The following is a 22628-nucleotide window of genomic DNA, read 5'->3' as shown; positions in this document are numbered from 1 at the left end:
CCACAACAGGGGAATTCACCAGATGGTTCAGGCAGAACCAATCCATTCCCTTCTGGGCCAATGCAATTCACAAAGCCACCGTATACGGCAAGCCAAGTGCACACAGAGCTCAGGGTTTGTGCTGGTATTGATAGTGGTGATTATAGACCGTTTCAGCAGGCGGTCATGAAGAGTCACCCACCTGCATTTCTCAGTTCTCAACTGACAGTTTCTGATAACCTTTTGGCTCTTACACCAAAAGGCTCATTGGCTGTGTGAGTGATGGTTTGTTTGTCACGAGATAAGCTCATCCGCAGTTCCATTTGATGAGCTGACAGGTGTCTCATGTGAACACTATGGATTTACTGCTCAGAGGTCTTTCAAGTTGTCAGCACTTTGATCTCCACAGTACATCTACAACATTACGTTCCTACAGCTCTGCCTGCTAGCCTCATTGACACATGAGAGATCTGGCATCTATAACATCAATTTATCTCCAAACGTAATTTCCCGTCATGTTTAGTTGAAGCCCTTTTCTCTGGTGCAAAGTGACTGATCATGAAATACCTTTGAGTACAAACAATTTGACTGGACTGAATCCCTAAATGTGAACAAACAGGGCAGTTGTTGACTTCAGGAGCAACAAGAGTGAAAAGAACCAGCATAAAAGCAATTTGATGGCTTTTGCTATCTTGTGTCAGCACCTGCCTTTCCACTCCATGCAGAGCAAGAGCCAAGCATATCAGATGCAAACATGGAAGTATTATTAGTAACCTTGTTGAAATGGGTCACAATGCTAAATGTTCTCAGCTGGATCTTTCAAATGACTCGTCCCCAGACCAATTCCAGCTGCCAAACTATGCTTATGCATTGAAGAAGCTGTTGTCCCCAAGGCTCAGAGCCTTCTGCAAGCCTGCAGCGCCCTCTTGTGGTAGAATTTAAAACACTTTAACACCCATGTTCTGGCTGTGCTATCTATGCTGAATAAAAGTATTAAATTCTTTAAAATTTTGAATGGTAGTGTATACTATGGTATTTACATGGTACTCCAAGGTGCTTCAAAGAATACCAAGGTAGTACCATGCTAAATGTCCAAACAAATATGGCATTACCATGGTACTGTGTACAAATACATGGTACGTAATGCATTTAAACTGTATAGTGTTTCATTTTGATTTCATTAACAAACCCTGAAGATAATATTGCACTTTGCTTTCATGTCATATTGTATACTTGCTATGAGACATTTACTTTCTAATGAAGCAAAAACTTAAACTATGTATTCAGTTTCCGTGTTATTTGCGGTGAACGCACGGCTCTCTTGCATTGCAGGTACAGTAAAAAATGAGGAAGGTCATTTCTTTCAGCTGCTTGTTTTAAGAGGCTAGCTTCTTCCTAAAATTTCCAAAAGTATTCAATAAACAGGCTGTATGAAATTTTCACCAAATTTCAGATTCACATAGAAACACTGCCCACCCCCTGGAATTTATGTGAAGATCAAAACGATGCTCTTATGAGTATATAAGCTTAAAAAGTCAGTTTGTGATCTAGAAAATGAACGGATAGGACAAGTTTTTGCAAACATTTTATAAACCTATTTTATTCATCTTGCTTTAAGGATCTCTCTCTCTCTCTCTCTATATATATATATATATATATACATTTTTATTTTATTTTTTACTGGAAAATTAGACAAAAGTATTGATTAATAAAATTATTTTAAACTTTTAAAACTCCACTTTAAATTTTATACACTAAAAAGTTTAAAATCTAAATAAAGTAGCAATCTCTCTCTCTCTCTCTCTCTCTCTATATATATATATACATTTTTATTTGATTTTTTACTGGAAAATTAGACAAAAGTATTGATTAATAAAATTATTTTAAACTTTTAAAACTCCACTTTAAATTTTATACACTAAAAAGTTTAAAATCTAAATAAAGTAGCAACAGCTATTTTTTCTACTTTTCCTGCCTGTCTACACTTGTGTGCTATTATTTGTCGGATATTTTGCCTCAAACAATTCAAACAAAAAAGTTCAGTCTGGCCAATAATTTTGCTATTCCAAACTACTCCACTTGATGACACCTACTCTATTCTACCTACATACCTACATGCACTTCGAAAAGATGATTATTAAAATATTTCCAAAGTTTCGAATTAAGTATTTAAAAAATATATATACACAAGCTTGAACTGCTATTTGCTTGTTTTCTTTGCAGTTTTGCTGTTATCACAGTATTTTTGCTGTGTCTTTGTGTAGAAACTCTTTACAGTGTTACTGTCAATTTGAGTTGTTTTCAGTTTTGTTGTTGTTTTCAGTAAAAAAAAATAAAATTGCTAAAGTGTTACAGTAGCTAATTTACTGTTGAAGTGAATGCAGTATAATGCCGAAGTCCTGAATTTCAACAGTAAACCCATTGGCAGAACAACCCGATTGTCTTGCAGTCTACGTGTTAATACAAATACAAAATTATCTCCGTAATTTCCATCTCATTCATGATACTTGATTTCAGGTTAGTTTGCTTTGTTTATTTTCGTGATAGTGTGACGCGAGCGTGACAGCGCTCCCTCGACGTAAACACCGAGCCTGGGTGAAACGCTAGCGCGCATGCGCAGCGCTGCAGACCTCGACTGAATTGAGGTCTTTGTTGAGACGAATAGACATTAGACAAATCTTGATCGAGCTTTTCAGATATCTCAGGGATATTTGGTGAAAAGACAACCGTGTTACATACAATCGCGAGCCTGATGTACGAATTGACCCCGAACACGAACGCGAGGATATTAGCAGAGCTGACAACATCGGATGTAACGTTACACAAACAAACCCATCGCTAGCGTTTTAAGGTGGTATATTTTTAGCGTAGCTCGATTTTATTTATTTACCAGTTACGACAAGCGGTTTGCCGACATGGGGAACTGTCATAATTACAAGGAGTAGATCTCTTCACCTCCAGGATATCATGAAAGAGGAGAGGAGTATTTGTATGGAAAGGCTGCCCATGGCACGCAGAAGTGGGGTTCAACTTTCCAACAGCCTCGTCCAGACAGAGCAGAAGAGGGAAGCAGAAAGAGGATATTTGTGGGCCAGCTTTATTTCACATAAATAGTCAAGCTGCAATATTTGGGATCAGGTGGGAGATGGAGACTGTCGGGAAATTCGAGTTCAGTAGGAAGGACCTTATAGGACACGGTGCCTTCGCTGTGGTATTCAAAGGCAGGCATCGAGAGGTGAGAAAATATAATTTAAAAATGTATATTGCATCATTTCCATCTGCATGCAGTGGTGTCATTGTGTATTATATATAAATACTGGTTGCAGAACTGACATACCACCTTAAAGGCCTCGAGCACAACAGATGGAGGCTAGAATAAGAGATTAAATGTCCAGTAGTATTATAGGGAGATATGGAATGCATTAAAACCCATTACATATACATTCTCAAGCTTTAAATGTATCATTTTCATTTTTAGAGATCAGAGAGCGTGAAACAATAGATCTGACAATAGACATGCACGGGCATGTCTATGGTCAGATATGTTTAATGCAATATAGACTACAAGATGATTATGGTTAACAGCTAAAATCATTTAACTTTTCAGAAGCATGATTGGGAAGTTGCAGTCAAATGCATAAACAAGAAGAATTTGGCCAAATCTCAGACTCTTCTGGGGAAAGAGATCAAGATATTAAAGGTACGTTTTGGTTGTATTGGCAGTGCATTGCATTTCCAGAACATAATAATAAAACACTTGTGTGCAAATTAATTCTCATTTGTTTTCTTTAGGAACTGAAACATGAGAACATTGTTGCATTACTTGACTTCCAGGTAAGTTGATTTGTCCATGAAATTACTCTGCAGATATTTGGATGGACAGTTTTCAATGCAGTCGTCTAGTGAAATTGGTTTTGTTACAACTTGACTCCTTCAAATAGTATTTACAAATATTTTACTAGTTATCATGGGCTAAAAATTTTCAAATTTATGTTTTACTATCCCCAAGGCTGTATCGTGGCTTCCTTTGCATTGATTGGTTAAAAACAGTCACATGTTCTTCTATTGACACGACATGTGCGCTTGTTTTTAATAGCTCTGTTGCAGGGCATTGTGGGTATTGGAGTCTTGGTTACACATTTACATCTTATTATATATTAAGACCTAAAGATTACAATGTTTATATTATTGTGTAATGCTGAGAACATAAAAAATATACAGTATAAGATGCAAACTTTTTTTTTTAATAGCAGGAAAATATATTGTTTACTCACTCGATTCGGCATTCAGAGTTCGTTGGCACTTAGAAAAAGCCTTTCTTGCAACTGTGCAAGTGAAACCTGTGTATCCAGACTGGTGAAATGGTTTCATTGAAGTGTTGACGCATTTTTCAAACACTCTGTATTTGCTCTGCCTTGGGGTCATCGTGAGGTTAATGTGTCAGCCGTGTTTTACTTTTGCAAGTAAAAGCCAGTGGGAATACAATAGACATGCAACTTGTACCTCTAACCAGTTGTAAATGCTTCGATATGTCTTCTTTAATACAATGTTTGTTACTGACTGCTGAACTGATGTCCATAATCATTTGTTTGGCTATAGTTAATTTTAAAAAGTTATGGACAAATAATTTATAAATATTATTAGTTGATTTTTTAAATTATTATAATTTATTTCAAAAAATAAATTTCTAATAAGCTGAAGTTTAAAAAAATTGCCTGTATTTTATTTAATTGATTAAATTTTTAAAGGGCTATATTTTGTTTATACCATGTTACTGAACGATTGCCATATCCATGTGGTTTACATAGTACAGTTGTACTTTTTTTGGTTAGCATTTACAGTTTACACTGAGATTTGATGTTGCTTTTGTCTCCACTTCATTCATGTGAAAGAAGGCTTAGACTCTGTTGTTGCTTGCAAGAGGTACAGCTCAAGTGTCTCGGCACATTTCCACCACATGCTTCTCTGATCTGACCTCTTCTCACATCTCCTGGATAGTCACATCACTTTCTGCTGTGGTGTTGACTGTCTGTGAATTGAATGCCATTAAAGTTCAAGTAGTTCTTGCACTACCCTGAAGGGAAGAGTCTGTGAGCTGCTTGGCTCCTTGCCACATGTGACAAACTTGTGCTTGTTTGTGCAGGATGAACCTTGCGAGAGTTAATCTGGGCATCTTTTCCTTTCAAACACAGAAACAAGCTTTTGAGCAGAGCTTTTTTTAGTGCATCAGGGCCATTTAGTTAGAAACATAATTACTCATAAAAATTAAAGTTCTTTATTGGCATCTATGGTTCCATAAAGAAAACTTTAACATCCATGGAAACTTCCCATTAAAAAAGGTTCTTTAGATTTTTAAAATGTTCTTCACACTAAGAAAAAAGCTGGTTCTTTTAAGAACTGTTCACTGAAAGGTTCTTTGGGGAACCAAAAATGGTTCTTCTATGGCATCACTGTAAAAATCCCCTTTTGCAACCTTTATTTTTAAAAATGTACAGATAACTGGGTGTAAAAATGGGTTCTCAACAGGTTCAGTAACATTTTAGGTCAACTATCAAGTTCAAAATATAAGGGTTGCGTTTGAAATGGGCTGAGCAACAAAGCAATCGTGTAAAAAATAACAAAATGTCCTCTACAGAACCAGTTTAGTAGGGTCTCCACTGCCTCTGTGGTTAAATTCAACATTAGCAAATCTCACGGGTCTGCTGTGTTCATAAGCAAAGCTCACTTTATCACCCACATGAACATCAATCATCTAGGCACCAAGTTGTCTGTGAGTGATGTTGAGCCTGTTGGATTTTCCCAACTGAATAGCCAAGCTCGTTCAAGCGCTAGTTGTCATTTAAACAGCGATGTTTGGCGTAGTTTCAGTCTGACTGACAGCCGGCGAGAGTCTATCTTCAGTTGCAGAAAGTAAAACTTTGGCAACGCTGAGTCAGCAGCATATGCCAGTCACGGATCAGTTGATTTGGCTGATTGGTTGAGGCAGACACCAGAAAGGGGGAGGTCATCTGTTGCTAAGTGATAAGGTCATTCTAAATGGGCTACTCTGTATTTTTTCTATAGGCCTCAGGGAAAAATAACAGGATTATGGGGCCACAAAAGCTGACCTGATAGCAAACGCAACCTGTCCTCTCTGATACCGATTGTCTGGATAGTTGAATATTTAGTGCTTTGGCCATTTGGCATGGTTTTAAGAAGATATCATGCATTTGTTTTTTTTGAGGACAGTTCTGTTCTAATATCTAGTGTGTGTGTTTATATATGTTAATCATTGCCCTAAAGCCTATTGACTGACATTGCTGCTTAGTAGTTGTCTATATAAGGAGCAACAGTTTCAAAAGCATTATCTAAAACAACATTTTTATGATTTAATTTTTATTGGTATCATGCTTCACCAAAAATTAAAAAGTGTTATCATTTATTCGTTCCAAACCTGTATGGCTTTCTTTCTTCTGTGGAAAAGAAGATAGTTTGAAAAATGTGTTACACAGAAGAGAGATGTATTTATTTTTTAGCATATATTTATCAAATTTATAATGCATTTTACAATCGTTTACAATAGATTGTTTTACAATAAAAATATCATAACATAAAATTAATTATACATAAATAAAATTGTGCATGCTTATTTATTTTTTACATTCAGATTACCTTTGCTTGTCATCTAAAACTTAATCTTTGATCTAATCTTTCAAATTATTTCATAACACAAATATGAAATCTTAAAGAGACCAAATCTCAAAAATGAATATGATATGTACATTATAATATTGTGATGACTAAATTAATTTGTTGCAAATTAAATTAATTTGCCAAAAGTATTGATTTTAGTTTTTTGTCTTATTTAAAAAAAAAAAAAATCTTTCAATCTCTAATTTTTCTAGCAAAATAACATAGAATTATAATGTTGTATTGGTTAACCTCTACTCAACTCGGTGTTTAATTTTAGCAGAAAACTCGTTTTAACCACACAGCATGCACTAAAACACGCTAGCATCGTGGTTAGCGCCTCTCACATTTCATGTTATCAGCAGTATCTGTACTCTCTTGTTTGATTAAGGTTCAATGGTGTGCACTATGGCTGCCTTGAATAGAAATCTGTCACACCATAGAACTTTGAAAACGTACAATGCTAATGAAGCCTGTGACCTTTGCCCTCCCACTGGCCTTTATTAGCCCATTATGACCCAGTGCAGAGAAAACACACTCACGCCATATGTGGATTAGTGTCAGCCCACCGCATTTACAATACACACAAATAAGCTGTTAACACTGGTTCCAGTGCCCTCAGTAAACATGTTCCCACACAAGTCTCAGCATGATATGTTATGCACAGATCCTTTGAATATATATATATTAAAGAAAATGAATTAATTTACTGTCTCGGCCACCTTTCTGTCCCAGTGCTGAATCTAATTACTCGTGTATTTTCTAGGAAACAGCAAGCTCTGTGTACCTAGTGATGGAGGTAAGTGGGCCTGTTTTCCCAATGTCTTTTGTTGTTGATCTTGTCTGTCTTGTACCTGGTAATGCCTGCAATTAGCCATGTCCTGGGGCCAATGGAAGACAGCTGCACAACATCCTTAGACAGAAACAGACCTGAATTCAGGTTGTTTTGTGTGACACAGTGAGGATTTGTAAAGTTTTTCCAATTGCTATGAAACTCAACTTCCTGCAGATGCCACACCACCATGTCAGTTCTCAGAAAAGCTCCATGGAAAGGCAATGGGGCCACTGGGAAGCCCATCAGTGGTGCACAAAGGAAAATAAAGGCCCATCTTTTCTGAGTGACTCGTTTTAATATGCATCTGAATTGTCTCTCTCCATGCAGTGAACTAAGCCCCATTCAGATGCAGGTTTTGTCATACAGCATTGTGTGGTGCTCTTATTCATAATAAAAAGATAAATGTTCTTTCTTTAACTGCAGTACTGCAATGGGGGAGATCTGGCTGACTACTTGCACTGTAAGTGGGACATTTCATTTATCATGCTTTGACCTCATTTTGTTTTTTAGTTGTTTTTTTGCTGTAGATTCTCAGCACACCAGCCTCCTTTATTAAATGATGTGTTCGCTCTTAATAAATACATAATTTGTGTTTGATTGGAATAAATTCCGCTTTGACAGTGTAGGGTTGTGAAGATAATTAGATAATTGTGTAGGGTTTGCGTGATGAAAAAAGTGATATCAGTTTTTCAAAAGCATGCAAAGCCGAACTCAGGAAGTTAGGCCAGAAGGGTGTGTGTTTGTGTACGTGTGTTTTGTTTAAAGCGGGTCTGAGGAAGCTCTAACTTGGAGCTTGTTTTCAGAGGAAGTAGCTGCTCTGAAAAATCCAAACACAAGAATTTTTGTTCTTATGGAATTTTGACATGAGAGGAAAAAAATAGGTGAATCACTAAAGCAGCATATTGCTTTGCTTGTATATGTAATTTGTAGTAACCCATTTGAATTTATATACAATTACTATGCGGTGCTGTCTTAGTTGATATGCATTGCACTGTGGAAGGATTGCATGTTGAATTTGCATTTTAATTTGCCTGTAAAATCTGGTTCCAAGTTGTTACATTGTATATAGACTGTATAGTTGGACTGTATATAGCATAAACAGTGTGGAGTCAAGGCCAGGTGATATAATAGAACTCTTTATCTCAGTATTTTTTAGTTTTTTGATGGTATGCTATTTATGTTTATTAATGTATAAATGTTAATGCATTTTTGTGAATGAGATTGACTTTTTAATGCAAGACATAAATTCATTAATCTAGTTAAATGTTAAGATACACTACCATACAAAAGTCTGGGGATCAACAAGATTTTTTAAAAGAAATTAATACTTTTATTCAGCAAGGATATATTAAATTAAATTGATCAAAAGTGACAGTAAAGACATTTTATAATGTTACAAAAGATTTATATATTTCAAACAAATGCTGTTATTTTGAACTTTCTGTTCATACCATCAATAGAAAAAAAATGTATCACAGTTTCCCCAAAAATATGAAGCAGCACAACTGTTTTCAGCATTTAATAATAATAAATGTTTTTTGAGCATCAAATCAGCATATTAGAATGGTGTCTGAAGGATCACATGACACTGAAGACTGGAGTAATGATGAATGAATTATTAGTAATGAATTTATTTTTTAAATTTTTGAATAGTAGTTTTATTTCCCACAGTGTTTTTCATTAAACCTAAAAATGACATTTAATCATTTTCATTTATGTGTACCACTATGTTAATGGAAATTATTTTATTGTAAGTATTTATATGTATATGGTAATTGTTTAGATCACCAGCAAAATCTTCATAAATATATTTTAAACATGTGATAGCTGTATATTGCCCAGCTCCAGTGAAATCATCTTTACTCTAATGCTGTTTTAGCTAAGGGCACTTTAAGTGAAGACACCATCCGAGTATTCCTGCAACAGATCGCAGGGGCCATGAGGGTCCTTCAGGCCAAAGGGATCATCCACAGAGACCTGAAACCCCAGAACATCCTGTTGTCCCATCCTGCAGGCCGAAAGTCCCACTCCAACAACACCTGCATCAAGATAGGTGTGTGTGCCAGTGTTTTTGCATCTGTTGTATTGTTTTTACATCCTCGGCTTTCAAAGCATTAGAAACTCTAGATTCCTCAAGGAGGTCTGGCGTTTGCAGATCAAGCCTTGTTTTTAACCTTTTGTTTGTGTTATGCTTGAGGATTTTACTTTAAATGGCCTCTAAATCTATCTCAGATAGATTGACGAACTTGACTGCAAATTGAATAGCTTTAGGCCAGTGATAAAATTATGTTCAGTGATATGAAAATAAATCACTGTAATAAAACAATATATTGACTTCTAAAACCACTCTTTGTAAAGTCTATTTAATGATTTATCAGTGTTCTCTTTTATCTAAACTTGATTTGCCTTTACCCAGAGTGCATTGCTTCACCAGCACAGATTCTAAGATCTTATTTTGATCTCCTCAGCTGACTTTGGCTTCGCACGGTACCTCCAGAACAACATGATGGCCGCCACACTCTGTGGGTCCCCCATGTACATGGTATGAATTGTACATTTTCTTCTCAGACTTTACGCATACATATGCATCATTGTAATAATAACTCTGAAATGCCATTCACCAGGCACCTGAGGTTATCATGTCACAGAACTATGACGCCAAGGCGGACCTGTGGAGTATAGGGACCATTGTGTTTCAGTGCCTGACTGGGAAGGCTCCATTTCAGGTGCGTACCATTCTGTGAGCAGATGCACTTCGAGTTAATTATATAGTTGTCATTTTCAAGTGCGAGATATGATGCAATTAGGAAAAATAGAGTAAAATTTATATAAATTATTTTTTATATTTGTGCAATGCTAATTTAGTTATGATTGTCCATCCATCAGGCAAGCAGTCCCCAGGACCTCCGATTGTTTTATGAGAAAAATAAAACTCTTAGCCCAAAGTAAGTGCATCTCTTATTGACTCTGATAGCTAATGATACTGTTCTGCTAAACCATGTGTAAAAGTCCCTCTCTTTCCCCCTCTCTCTCTCTCTACAGCATTCCCAGAGAAACTTCCAGCCATCTCAGACACCTGCTGTTTGGCCTCCTGCAGAGGAACCATGAAGACCGTATGGACTTTGGTTAGTATCCTGAGTGTCTATGCCCACTAGATGATGAGGCAATGTTTGTTATTTATAAGTTTAGTTTTGGCAATGACTTTCATTAATTCATTGTGCAATCTTCTTAAGCTGATTGGGAAATCTTTGTGTTTTTGTAGATGAATTCTTCAGACACCCTTTCTTGGAGGCAAGCTCCTCTATGAAGAAGTGTGAGTTATTACACTGCCATTTAAAACAATGTTTTGACTCATTTTAAATTGTCAGTAATGCTTAATCTTCAGAAAATGTTTAGTGTCATAATAATAATAATAATTATTATAATTAATATATTCAAGCTGTTTTATTTTCTATCAGGTTTGCATTCTTGCTACTGAAATTTGGTTTAATACCCTGATTCTGTTCTATCAATAAATATTAAATAAAATCAAAATTAAATTGACCAAATATAATATAATAAGAAATATAATCAATATATATTAAAAAATAGTTATAACAATTACGACATAAAATAAAGATAAATATTGTTGAATCATTTTTAAAGGCTAAGCACCGAAGGTGCTGCTGCCTCTATTGTATCCGTTAGTTGTCTCCTTCTTATTATTTTTCCCCAATGGGAGTCTATGGCAGCCCTATGAACCGTTTGTAGGAAAATTATGAAATGTGGCACCCTTGTAGTGATGGCCATTAATAGTGAAATGACCAACTTTGGGGCCCCTAGGACCAACTCTATAGCGCCACCACCAGTTTAAAAATTCACTTTTCAAACGGTTATGACGTTTGAACCCTTTGCTCTATATAAATGAAACTTAGTATAGCATGGTAATTTTTTAACATGCTAATCAGTTGCCATTCTATGTAATGTGACTCTTCAGAAGTCAGATTAACTGTAAAATATGTTAGTATAATAACGTAGTTTAGCATGCTAATCTGGTCGACATGCCAAGTAATGCTTTTATGTGATAATACTCACACTGAAAGCTCTCCTCACCAGCCTGAAGAGTGTGCACCGACTGTGCTCGAATTTCCCTTGAAAACCTACCCGTACCACTCAAATTAGAAAACATTATTATAAGCTAACCGTTGTGAATCGGGCTAAAGTAAGGCGATAGTTTTGAACACTGGCTGGTTATGTACTTACTCAAATATTGATTTTGGATAATTTTTAACCAAAAAAAGTTACGGACTGCAGCTTTAATTAAAATGAGGTCTTGTTAGTTTTTACTGCAATGATTTGAATATAAACTAAGTAGATGTCGAAATTATGACTTTATATGATTGTAATTGTAGGATAGGGTTGAGAAGATCCACTTAAAGTCATCGGACATCATAGTGTACTGTATATATGGAAAGTACCATCCGTTTTAAAGTATATTATGTGTGCGTGTCTGTGTATTCTTCACAGCTGCTCCAGTGACTGTGACTTGCTTACCCAACTCAGCCTCTGCAAGCTCATGCAGCAGTTCGTCTACTTCACACCTGGCCTCTCCTCCTGTAAGTGTGTGTCTGTTCATGTCCAAGTAACTCTTTTGTAAAATCAATGGTGGCTCATTGTGTCAGTTGCACAAATAAGTGTTGGAGAGTCAGGAGTTTGTCACAGACATGAAGATAAATAAGCACAGCAGCCAGCTGCCTTCTCGAACAAAGATGCACTTTCTTAACATTTTATGGTGGCTTGAAAAACTTATCAGTGGTAGGAGCCACATGTTAATCAGCTCTGTATTTTGTGGTTTTTATGGGTCTCATGGTATCAGAATGCAGTATAAAGGTCAGTGCTTCAGAAGCAAAGAAATCATACTGTCACATTTCCATTACTACTGTTCAAAAGTTTAGGGTCAGGAAAGATTTTTTTAATGTTGTTTTTAAATAAATCTCACCAAGGCTGCATTTATTTGATCAAACATACAGTAAAACAACAATATTGTGAAATATTATTACAATTTAAAAAATTTTGCTTAATATTTTTGTGGAAACCATGATACATTTTTTTCCAGAATTTTTAGATAAATAGAAAGTTCAAAAGAACAGCATTTATTTGAAATTGATTTTTTTTTTTTTTGTAAGAATTTAAGTGTTCATGTCCGTTATTATCAATTTAAGTATTAATTGCTTTAAAAAAAAAATCCCTGAAGAAGAATACATGATATTTAAGTATATTTCATCAAATGTAGTATAATATTTATATTTTTGTAAATATCTGCGGTGTCAAATGTCTTTATCAGGGCACAAACATTTTTTATGTATGTATTTTATGTATTTTTATGAACTTTTATTTCTTTATAAAAGTTTTAGCAGGACTGGATATTAATGATTCAGGACTACGTAACTCTCAGGACTCATCCTCTTTTATATTTTGTAGCAATCCCTTGCAGAGATCCAACAGGTCCGTGCAAAGGCGTTAGCCTCCCCTACCCAGGATTCTCCAGGATACCTGCTGAAGGACTCGGGAGGTGGCGGAGGTGGCAGCAGTAGCAAGAACTCGTCCTGTGACACTGATGATTTTGTCATGGTTCCAGCACATTTCCCCAGTAAGCCTGCAAGAACTTTGTCCTGCCAGCTATTTTATTGCCTTTCCTTCTCCTCATTTAAAAACATTGTGACTGTCCTGTTAAAGTGGAATGCTGGGTATTTGTCATCTTTTTTCCCTCTGTCTGTCTTTTTAGGTGAGCTTACTTGTGACATGCCAACAGGAAAGGTTCTCCAAGACAGTTTGATGTATAGTGGGTAAGAGCTCACTTTAACTGTTTACAGAAAAAAAAAAACTGAACTGTTTACAGACAATAAAAAAATCTGTTTCCTGCTTGACTATAAAAGTTAATCTGTCATTTGCATACAAATCAAAACCAAGTTTATTATAACAATAGCAATGGCAAGGTTATGGGTTTGAATCCTAGGGACAGACATTTTAATACAAATGCCAATTTCATAAATGTTAACTCTGTTAACTCTAATAATGCCTACAAATTGCACTGGTGCTGTGGTGCTCATGTAGCTGATGCAAGTTTGAACCAGGCTTGCAACATGATTCTCCAGAAATCATTTTAATATGCTCATTTGGTTCTCAAAAACATTATTATTATCAATTCTGAAAACAGTTGTGCTGATTAATATTTTTGTGTTAACCGCATTTTTTCAGGATTCTTTGATGAAAGTTCAAAAGAACAGTATTTATTTTAAATAAAAATCTTTCATAACATTTATAAATCACTTTTGATTAATTTAATCTTTGCTGAATAAAAGAATACATTTCTTTGCAAAAAAAAATATATATGTGTGTGTGTATATATATGTATATATATATATATATAAATATAAATAAAAATCTTACTGACCTCGACTTGGTAATATATAAAATAAGAAACTGCTCTTGGCACAGTCTTTTATGGTTGGTTGTGAAGGCTGTATGCTCTTTACAGCTTGCATAATTACAATTTCAGTTTGATATGGTTAAATGGGGTAAATTTCCCTCACTAGTTAACCGTGCTAACATATTCCAGAGTATCGTTTGGCATGAATCACTGCTAACGTTCTCCATCTCTGTCCTGCTTTAGGAGTTCTCTTCCGGCGTCTGGAGGTCAGTGCAGTCAAGGAAAAACCCCGCCACGCTCTCCCTCCTACAGCAGCTCTCCAGGACCCAGCGGGTAAGAACACAGCCGGATGAATGTACGGCACTAAAAAATGACCTTTTCATGTCGGGGCATTTCAGCTGTTTTCTTGCAAGCAGATAGAGATGAGTCATGATAGTTGACAGGTCATGGAATTATTTATTTTATTTTATATGTATGTATGTATTTATTTAATTTAATTTATTTATTATTATTTTATTTATATTTATTTTAATTTACGTTTTTATTTATTTGTATCTATTTCTATAAATATATACTTATTTTTATTTGTTTGTTTATTTTTGTGCTGGTGCTTGATTTAGTGTGTTGAAAGATTCAGTGAACCTGCCGGTGCGTTTTGAAAATATGTTTTATTTTGCACATCCCTACATGCAAGTTATGAGTATAAACCATGGGCCATTTTCACAATGAGTCATGGGCCAAGGTCACAATTTTCTACATGTAGCAACAAGACAGAGAATTACTTTTCCTGTCTAGCAAGGGCTAATCTTTTCACGCTTTGGTTTCTGGGTAATTGAAGTTCAGAGCCTTTGCCACAAGGGAAATGAGTCCTAGATTGGCACGAGGATTGCATCTTTGATGGGCACAGATTGTCCTGTTCTCCTTCATTATTAAATACGGCCCATGAAACCCACAGCCACACACAACAGGCAGTCATAGAGCACTCTCAGCCTCTGCCTCTGCCTGTTTCATAGTTCCTATCCAGAAATGTCCTGTGAGATTTGAAATGTTTTTATTTTATCGATCGGGTGCTGAAAGATACTGATGTTTGTTCTTTTATGTTTTCTCTTTTTTTCCTGTCTGTCTCTCTCTATTTGTTCATTCGCTCCATATCTTTGACTCTCCCTCTACTTTTTATTTCCGCCTCATTCTCAGCAGGCCGAGTGAGTTTTCTGGGAGTAACTATGGCAACTATGGGCAGTCTGTACCCATTCCAGTCCCCACACAGATTCACAACTACCAGCGCATGGAGCAAAACCTCCAGTTCCCAGGTCAAGAGGGCTCTCCACAGTGAGTGAAAGCACATTCTTAATATTTCCTCCTTGAAATTCAAGAATTGGCATTTTAATTCACTTGGCCATGCTCCACAGGAAGTTGAATATGAATTTGATTTGGAAGAGACATTTACTGAATTTTAATTCAAAGAAGGTCAACACATTTAAACAACAGAGACAAAGTTTTGCAGCAAAACCTAAATAATTGCATCATTAATTATGCTTTCATATGGCTGGGTGATAAAACGATAACTATCACAATATAATTTTCCTCAAAACGATAACAGGAGTTCGTTATAAAGTTCATGCGCCAAAAGCTGGACGAAACAGCGCTACTCATTTGAACCAAGCCACACGGAGCATTTTTTCCGCTCAAAGTTCAAACAGCAGCGCAGCGCGAGCTCACTAGAGCAGATGCGTTTACTCGCTGATAAATGTCAGTCACGCAAGCACTAAACAGCGCTGTGAGATCCAGTGTGAAGTGCTTGAATTCAGTGAACAACACAAGTGACTTGTAGGCGTATAAAAGCGTATAAAATAGTGCTGACAAACAGTCAAACAGCAGCGCAGCGCGAGCTCACTAGAGCAGATGCGTTTACTCGCTGATAAATGTCAGTCACGCAAGCACTAAACAGCGCTGTGAGATCCAGTGTGAAGTGCTTGAATTCAGTGAACAACACAAGTGACTCTGTGATTTAAACTAGTTTTAAGGCGTATAAAATAGTGCTGACAAACAGGAGAAACACTGTGAGCAACGATACAGTCAGAAGACTTTTCAATCCACAAATCGCCATCATTTACCCTGGATATCTGCAAAGTTGTGAAGCCGACAGTGCACGATAAATAAAGTTATTATCTATCAAAAAAAAAAGAGTCGGCTCGCAATCACCTAAACGAGTCGTCAGGAATTCGAATCTTATTCTGTTACGGCTCTACGTCACGACGTAACACATTCGCATAATGTCTGCCCACGTTCTTCGTCGCCAACTTGCCCACCCACAAACAGTAAAATTTCCATGTGGTTAACATCATGTCGAGAAGACGCTGTATCCTACGCTGTGAGAGTAAATTTGTTTTATCACATCTTATAATTACCACAAACTTGTTAACACTTGACACTTCCCACTGAGAAACGTCCTGCTCCAGTTGTGCTTGCGAATCAGTCTCTTGTCGATCAGCCACTTCAACCGTTTCATCATCAGACTCTGGCTCGAATTGGTTAGGTACAATCGATACCATCTTTTCTATGTATTGACAAGTCTCCAGGGCTGTCATTCTGTCATGGAAATGGGCGTTTCATTTCCGACACGCGCTGTACGAGGTAGACCAATCCAGAGCCAATGTCTCTATGGCTCTGGACCAATCACAAAGGACTGCGCCATCGGACCAATCACAGCAGTGAGGGCTCACGGAAAGGAGGGGTTTAGAGAGACTAATTCTTTGAACAGCTTCGCACGAGTCGTTTACGAATCATTTTGAAATGAGGTAAAATTAAATCTATTTTTTGAGAAAACTAACGTGTTTTTTGACCTTGCATGCATGTAAACCTGTTTTAGGAGACTCATAAAACAATATTAGCAACCTTAAAAATGGCATAATAGGGGCACTTTAATGTAGACGTATTAAATGAGTAATGGAATATAATTACAGTATTTTTTGTGATTAAGCTATGGCGTTAGTGCATATATAATAAATGTATTTAGACTATAAACCATGTTACATTTTTACCATGGTATTGAGGTGCTATATGTGTGATTTTAACTGTGGTTATCATGATCTAAATGTATGCTACTATGGAAGACCAGTGACTAATTTTAATAAAACGGTCAGCATAATTACATTTCACCATATTAAAATGAGGTTGTAACAATTTTTGCAAATGTTACCGTTTTTGATAGTAAACATAAATTTACATCTGCATCGCAACTGTGAGTGGCCAATGGGACGTAACTAGGAAAGTGGAAGTAAAAAAGAAGAGACTCTGGGAAAGAATAAAAAAACAGACATTAACACAACGCAAGGATGTAACAAGCTTATGTCAAATGTGCATTTCTAAGAGACAAAAAAATGTAATGTTATTAATATTGCAGCCTGCACTGCAAACTGTGTTGAAGATATGCATCATCAATTCAGGCAACACAAACCTGTTTCATGATTTGAAACAATATCACTCAGTAGAACAAGCAGAAACTAAGAAATAAATTTTTCTATTAAGATATTTATTTGTTAAGGAAAAGTGACTGGAAAAGTGTAAAGAATTCAAAAACATGAAGCGTTTGTCATGTTCTGACCATTAAGAGTAGTTTAAAACCACAATTGATGGTCTGGTTTCTACAACTTTCAATGCCTTTAATCTTGAAAGAAATATATCGTGATAATTATTAATATCGACTGATATGAAAAATTTTTATCGTGATATTTTTTGGCCATATCACCCAGACGTATCCTCTCATATGTAAAATAATATTTTTCTCGACTGATAAGATTTTTCTAAACTTCTCTAAATTTGATGTTCTTCAAGTTCAGTGCTGTTATTTAAGCCATCAGAACTTTTAATCTTTTAAAGCCAAACGGCACCACAAAATGTGTGACACATTGTTTTCACTTTATAAAAATGAACATTTACACAAAATAATCGAATAATTCAAATTAAGTAAATAATTTGGGAAATTATTGTTCTAACATGGTCTATAAAATGGAAGTTAATTTATTAAACATAATTAAATAAAATTTTCTGAAAATACTCTTTTTTTGTATAATAACATGTTCAGGGGTAATTCATACAGAAAAAATAAAAGTATTATTAAAAATTACAAATAAAGCAGTACATGAATTTCTTTGAATTTCAATTTACATAAATTCAAATTTGAATTTTGTATCTAAATTTTTATTTAATTTTTATTCAGTTCAATTGGAATTTAAAGGGCATTTATTAATTTTATTTTCTTTCATTTTTCTTACCTTCCTTCTGTCTTTTTTTCTTTCGCAGGTCTGGCACGGTCCAGAGGTATGGTAGCGGGAGTTTTCTGGCCTGTGGAAGGACAGGGCCTTCTCCTCCTCAGTCTGGTTCTGCTCTCACTTCCCGCAGGCTGTCTACAGGAGGCGCGAAACCCTTCCAGCTCTCTCCACAGGGTGAGTGCCGCTTTCTTTTGCCCAAATCCTTAGTCATGTCACTGTAGCTAAAGATGATTGAAGAACCCTTGTGTTTCTAAATGAACTCTCTGGCTCTCTCTCTCTCTCCTTCTCTGCTTTGCTTTTGTCTCAAAAGTGGGCACAATTCCTGAGTTACCAGGCCAAGTTTGCCCAGCGAGTGCAGAAATGAGTCACAGGGGCTCTCGGGGTGGAGGTAAAATCATTCTTCCTCTGTTTCCATACTGTTTTTTTTTTTTTTATGGGATATCAGTATTTCATAGCCCAATTACTTTCTCTTTTGTAAATGTTGCATGCCAAGAAAGTTGGGAAACAATTGCTTTCCTCTTTTCCCAGATTGTGAATGTTATGCATTAGTTTTTATTTAGATTCCTCTTGCACTCTTCCTGTCTGTATCTGGTTAGAAACCAAGGCTCGGCCACAGCAGCACGGTCTGGGCACTCGGCTCAACAGCGCCCCCTGTTTGCTGGAGGCGGCTGGTGGGTGCAGGCAGAAGATCAGAAAGCAGCATTCAGACCCGGTGGTGGCCCCTCAGGGAAACGTGATGCCCTTTAGGACCCTGCACTCCTCACCCAGGCTCAGTGAACTTATGCAACGCAACCCCCTACCAACCATCCTGGGTTCTCCTTCCAGAGTAAGATTTCATTCTGCCTGTTTGTATGTTCATGAGCTCTCAGTCTAAACTCTGGTTGGTAAGATTTTTTAATGTTTTCAAAAGAAGTCTCTTATGCTCACTAAAGCCCCAATCAGACAGAACGCATTTTTTGCAGTGAGAGGCGCCTTTTTAAAATTGTTTTCTATTGGCAGTGAGTGTTTTGCGCGCTGCTTATGCGCCCCGGGCGCCTCGCGTTTTTGCAGGAGTGCTCTGAGCGCCCAAAGTTAAAAAAAAAAAGCAACTCTAAGCAGAAAAGCGCCCGACATCATTCGCGTTTTTTTTCCCTTGTCCAATCGAATGAATGGAGAGCGGGCCTTCCGCTGTGCTGACGAAAGTTTGCAGTTGCTTGGACACTGCAATGATGGAGGAGAAACTTGTCGTGGCTTTCCATCAAGATCAGACCAAGCGCCCTTTGCTTGTAAATTTTTTTTTAAGTTTCTGCTAATATGACAGTTTAACAGCAAACCAAAGAGTGCTCGCGCTACACTGACAGGACAGGTGATTCAGTGGTTGCCTAGCAACATAAAAAACAGCAGGGCACTGCTCTTTTTTTTCTAAAATCAACCAAAAAAAAGGCAGTGTGCCTCATACCTGAAAAACGCGTTCTGTCTGAGCGGGGCCAAAGGCTGCATTTATTTGATGAAAAATACAGTAAAAACAGTAATATTGTGAAATTATTGTTTTCTTTTTAAAATATATTTTAAAATGTCATTTATTCCTGTGATGGCAAAGCTTCTTTGAATAGACAGTTCAAAAACAGTATTTATTTGACATTAAAATCTCTCATAACATAAATGTCTTTAGTGCCATTTTTGACAAATGTAGTGCATTCTTGCTGAATAAAAGTACTTATTTCTTTAAAAAAAAAAAAAATCTTGAATTTTTTTAACGCTGGTGTGAGTACTGTCTGATAAATGCAAACAAATAATGTAAAAATATCTTCTCCTTTCTCCATCCCAGGCCATGCCACCATTTGAGTATCCCAAGCCCCCGAGTTCCCCAAACATGGTCACATTTCTGACCCACCAGGGCCTCAGACCAGCTCAGGGAGAGGCTAGTTTGTCACCTGCCTACCAGCCCGAAGAGAAGAAAGGCTTTGGGAGGTATGAGAAGAAGAATTGGATGGATTTTTTGCTCCTCTTCAAACCCTAGTAATCTGTCTCGCTGTCTACATGGGCAGCACTGTGAACAAAATTAACCTCTTTGTGAACAAACTTAAGAACCTCTTAAGTTACAATGACACTCTTCAAAAAGCTAGTCAGTTCTCCTAGTTTTGAAACAGAACCCGGGATTCAAGCTGATACAACCACCCCTGTCCTTTGCATTCCTTGTTGCTTTTATTTTTTCTCCTCTTTTGCTTTCTCTTTTATAATCTTCTTCACTCTTTTCCTTGTCGGGGCAGGTCTCAGAGTGTAGGCCGCCTATCTGATGTGTTGCTGATGGCAGCGTTTGGAGGGCAGAGAGGAGAAAGAGGCAGCATGGAGAATCTCAATTCTGACAGAGCCATAGACATCACAGGTGAGTTCATTTGACAATTGTATTAATTTTATCAATGTATTAAGTAACTTTTTATTATTATTTTAATATATTTTAGAATATGATCACAGAAATAAATTTCAAAGCTGATTTTTTTGTCAGCCGTTACTTCAGTCTTCAGTGTCACATGATTCTTCAGATTCTTTCTGATTTGGTGCTCAATAAACATTTCTTATTATTATCGATGTTGAAAGCAGTTGTTATTTAAAAATGTTATTTTTAATGTTAAGTTATATACAGTTTTCATATCACAAACTCTTGTTTTTCTGCTCACAGCGCCACCTAGTGGCGGAGGCTTCGTGGTGGGCTCAGGTAGCCCTGCTCGAGTGGTGTTCACCGTGGGTTCTCCTCCCAGTGGAGGAACACCTCCTCAGAGTTCTCGCTCAAGGAAGTTCTCAGGTGAATTATTTATTATTATTATTATTATTAACATGGATCCTTCTAGGTAGCACTGACCTGAACCCATCGGTGTCTCACAGCAGGCTCTTCAAGCTCCATTAGTCCAGTAGGGTCCCTCACCAGCCGCTACCCACAAACGGGCATTTGCATGGACGGCTACGAGGGGTCCTCAAGTCCCCGCTATGGTTTCACTAACCCCATCTCAGCTGTGACTTTTGAAGCCCCTGAACTACCAGAGGAGACCCTAATGGAGGTAAGCACCAAATTGCTGCATTACTTTTTGATCGAGTTATGTTAGCAAGTTTATGTTTGAGTCTAATGCCACACTTCTCTCTCCACCACAGCAGGAACACACAGAGACTCTGCACAGGCTCCGGTTCATGCTGGACTTCTCTCGCTGTGTGGTGGAGGTGGCAGGAGCCCGGGGTGGAGAGGCTGCCCAGGCCGACCTCTCTTCCACCAGCCTGCTCCAGCAGCAGAGCTTGGTTGCCGACCAGATCAGCTCTCTGAGTCGAGAGTGGAGGTGAGGAGACATCTGCTCATCGCTAATCTCTCTAGCAAAGGATCACAGTTGCTGTTTAATATATACATGTTGACAGCAGGACAGTGTCATTAGTGTTGTATATAATAACCTGTAACTTTAAAGTCCACTAAAACAGAAATTAAAAGGTCTATAGTCAGGTTCTGTGTTGAGTGGTGTTAAATACGTGTGCATTTATTTTGTGTCAGTTATGCTGAGCAGTTGGTGCTTTACATGAAGATTGCAGAGCTTCTGTCATCTTCACTACACACAGCCATGGAAGGCATCAAGCAGGGAAAACTCTACCCCTCAACCACCGTCAAACAAGGTCAGCAGTACAGACACACTTTCTTCTCACCATGATAGTAAAGCACAACAGTTACCATCCACTTTTTAAGCGTAGTTCCCATCTATTTTCTCAACAGGCATTAAAAATTAATTGAAAAATGTTTCTTTATTCTAAATTAAAAATAAATAAATATAGTAATTATATAGTAATTTATAATATAATAATGATTTTATAATAATTAAATATATACGATTTAATTCATTATTATATTTATACTATTATTGTTTTTATTTTATTATTATAAAATCATTTAAAAAATATTATTATAAAATCATTCAAATCAAAATATTTTTTTATTTTATATTTTTTTCATAAAACTCTTGATGATAATTCATTTAATACAAGTACAATGTAATATATTTAAGAAATTTAAGTAAAACAATAAATATGATGTTTATTACAAAATATTTAAATATAGTCATTTGAGGGTGTAGGACAAGGATTCTCAAACTTTTTTGTCAGCTTAACCTCTTTAACCTAAAATATTTACTTGAAGTACTCTCTGAGGTTTTTAGTTAATATTTAAATAATTTGCAACACATTTGCATGTTAACGGTTCTCTGATATCAGTTAATGTTCACATGACATGCAGGTAAACAAATAAAATATTTCATCTGTTTTTAGTAAGTGTTTATCTAATGTGTTTATATTTTAATTTTACATTATTATATATATTATTTTACATTATAAAATTTTTTACATTATAGCTATGATTCACTTAAAGGCACAATATGTACTTTTTTGCCACTAGAGGGCGCGTATTCAAAACAAACAAAGAAACAAAGGCGTAGTTTGATGATGGCGTGACTGAGTG

General features: G+C 36.5%; 1 protein-coding gene across 3 annotated transcripts in view; it reads left to right on the top strand.

The window, feature by feature from the left end:
- The first annotated feature begins 2575 nt into the window (after positions 1–2575).
- Positions 2576–22628, top strand: part of ulk1b (unc-51 like autophagy activating kinase 1) — a 22934-nt gene continuing 2881 nt past the window's right edge. The window contains exons 1-25 of one of the 3 annotated variants that reach the window (XM_016548268.1): positions 2576–3214; positions 3587–3679; positions 3772–3813; positions 7415–7447; positions 7907–7943; positions 9363–9536; positions 9952–10025; positions 10108–10209; positions 10370–10428; positions 10526–10608; positions 10746–10796; positions 11990–12078; positions 12944–13112; positions 13248–13308; positions 14136–14225; positions 15090–15221; positions 18195–18337; positions 18474–18551; positions 18760–18989; positions 19971–20113; positions 20413–20528; positions 20823–20945; positions 21026–21198; positions 21290–21468; positions 21675–21793. In XM_016548268.1, coding sequence (XP_016403754.1) covers positions 3125–3214; positions 3587–3679; positions 3772–3813; positions 7415–7447; positions 7907–7943; positions 9363–9536; positions 9952–10025; positions 10108–10209; positions 10370–10428; positions 10526–10608; positions 10746–10796; positions 11990–12078; positions 12944–13112; positions 13248–13308; positions 14136–14225; positions 15090–15221; positions 18195–18337; positions 18474–18551; positions 18760–18989; positions 19971–20113; positions 20413–20528; positions 20823–20945; positions 21026–21198; positions 21290–21468; positions 21675–21793 — 2683 coding nt within the window. In that variant the 5' untranslated portion in view covers positions 2576–3124. Of the gene's footprint in view, positions 3215–3586; positions 3680–3771; positions 3814–7414; positions 7448–7906; positions 7944–9362; positions 9537–9951; positions 10026–10107; positions 10210–10369; positions 10429–10525; positions 10609–10745; positions 10797–11989; positions 12079–12943; positions 13113–13247; positions 13309–14135; positions 14226–15086; positions 15222–18194; positions 18338–18473; positions 18552–18759; positions 18990–19970; positions 20114–20412; positions 20529–20822; positions 20946–21025; positions 21199–21289; positions 21469–21674; positions 21794–22628 lie in introns of all 3 variants that reach the window. The other 2 variants (XM_016548267.1, XM_016548265.1) reach the window with 2 other exon arrangements.

This window comes from Sinocyclocheilus rhinocerous, unplaced genomic scaffold (assembly GCF_001515625.1).
Source record: "Sinocyclocheilus rhinocerous isolate Xijiao unplaced genomic scaffold, SAMN03320098_v1.1 scaffold192, whole genome shotgun sequence".
Taxonomy (NCBI): Eukaryota; Metazoa; Chordata; class Actinopteri; order Cypriniformes; family Cyprinidae; genus Sinocyclocheilus; species Sinocyclocheilus rhinocerous.
Note: the sequence above shows the minus strand (reverse complement) of the source record. Positions and strands in the feature narration are given on the sequence as shown.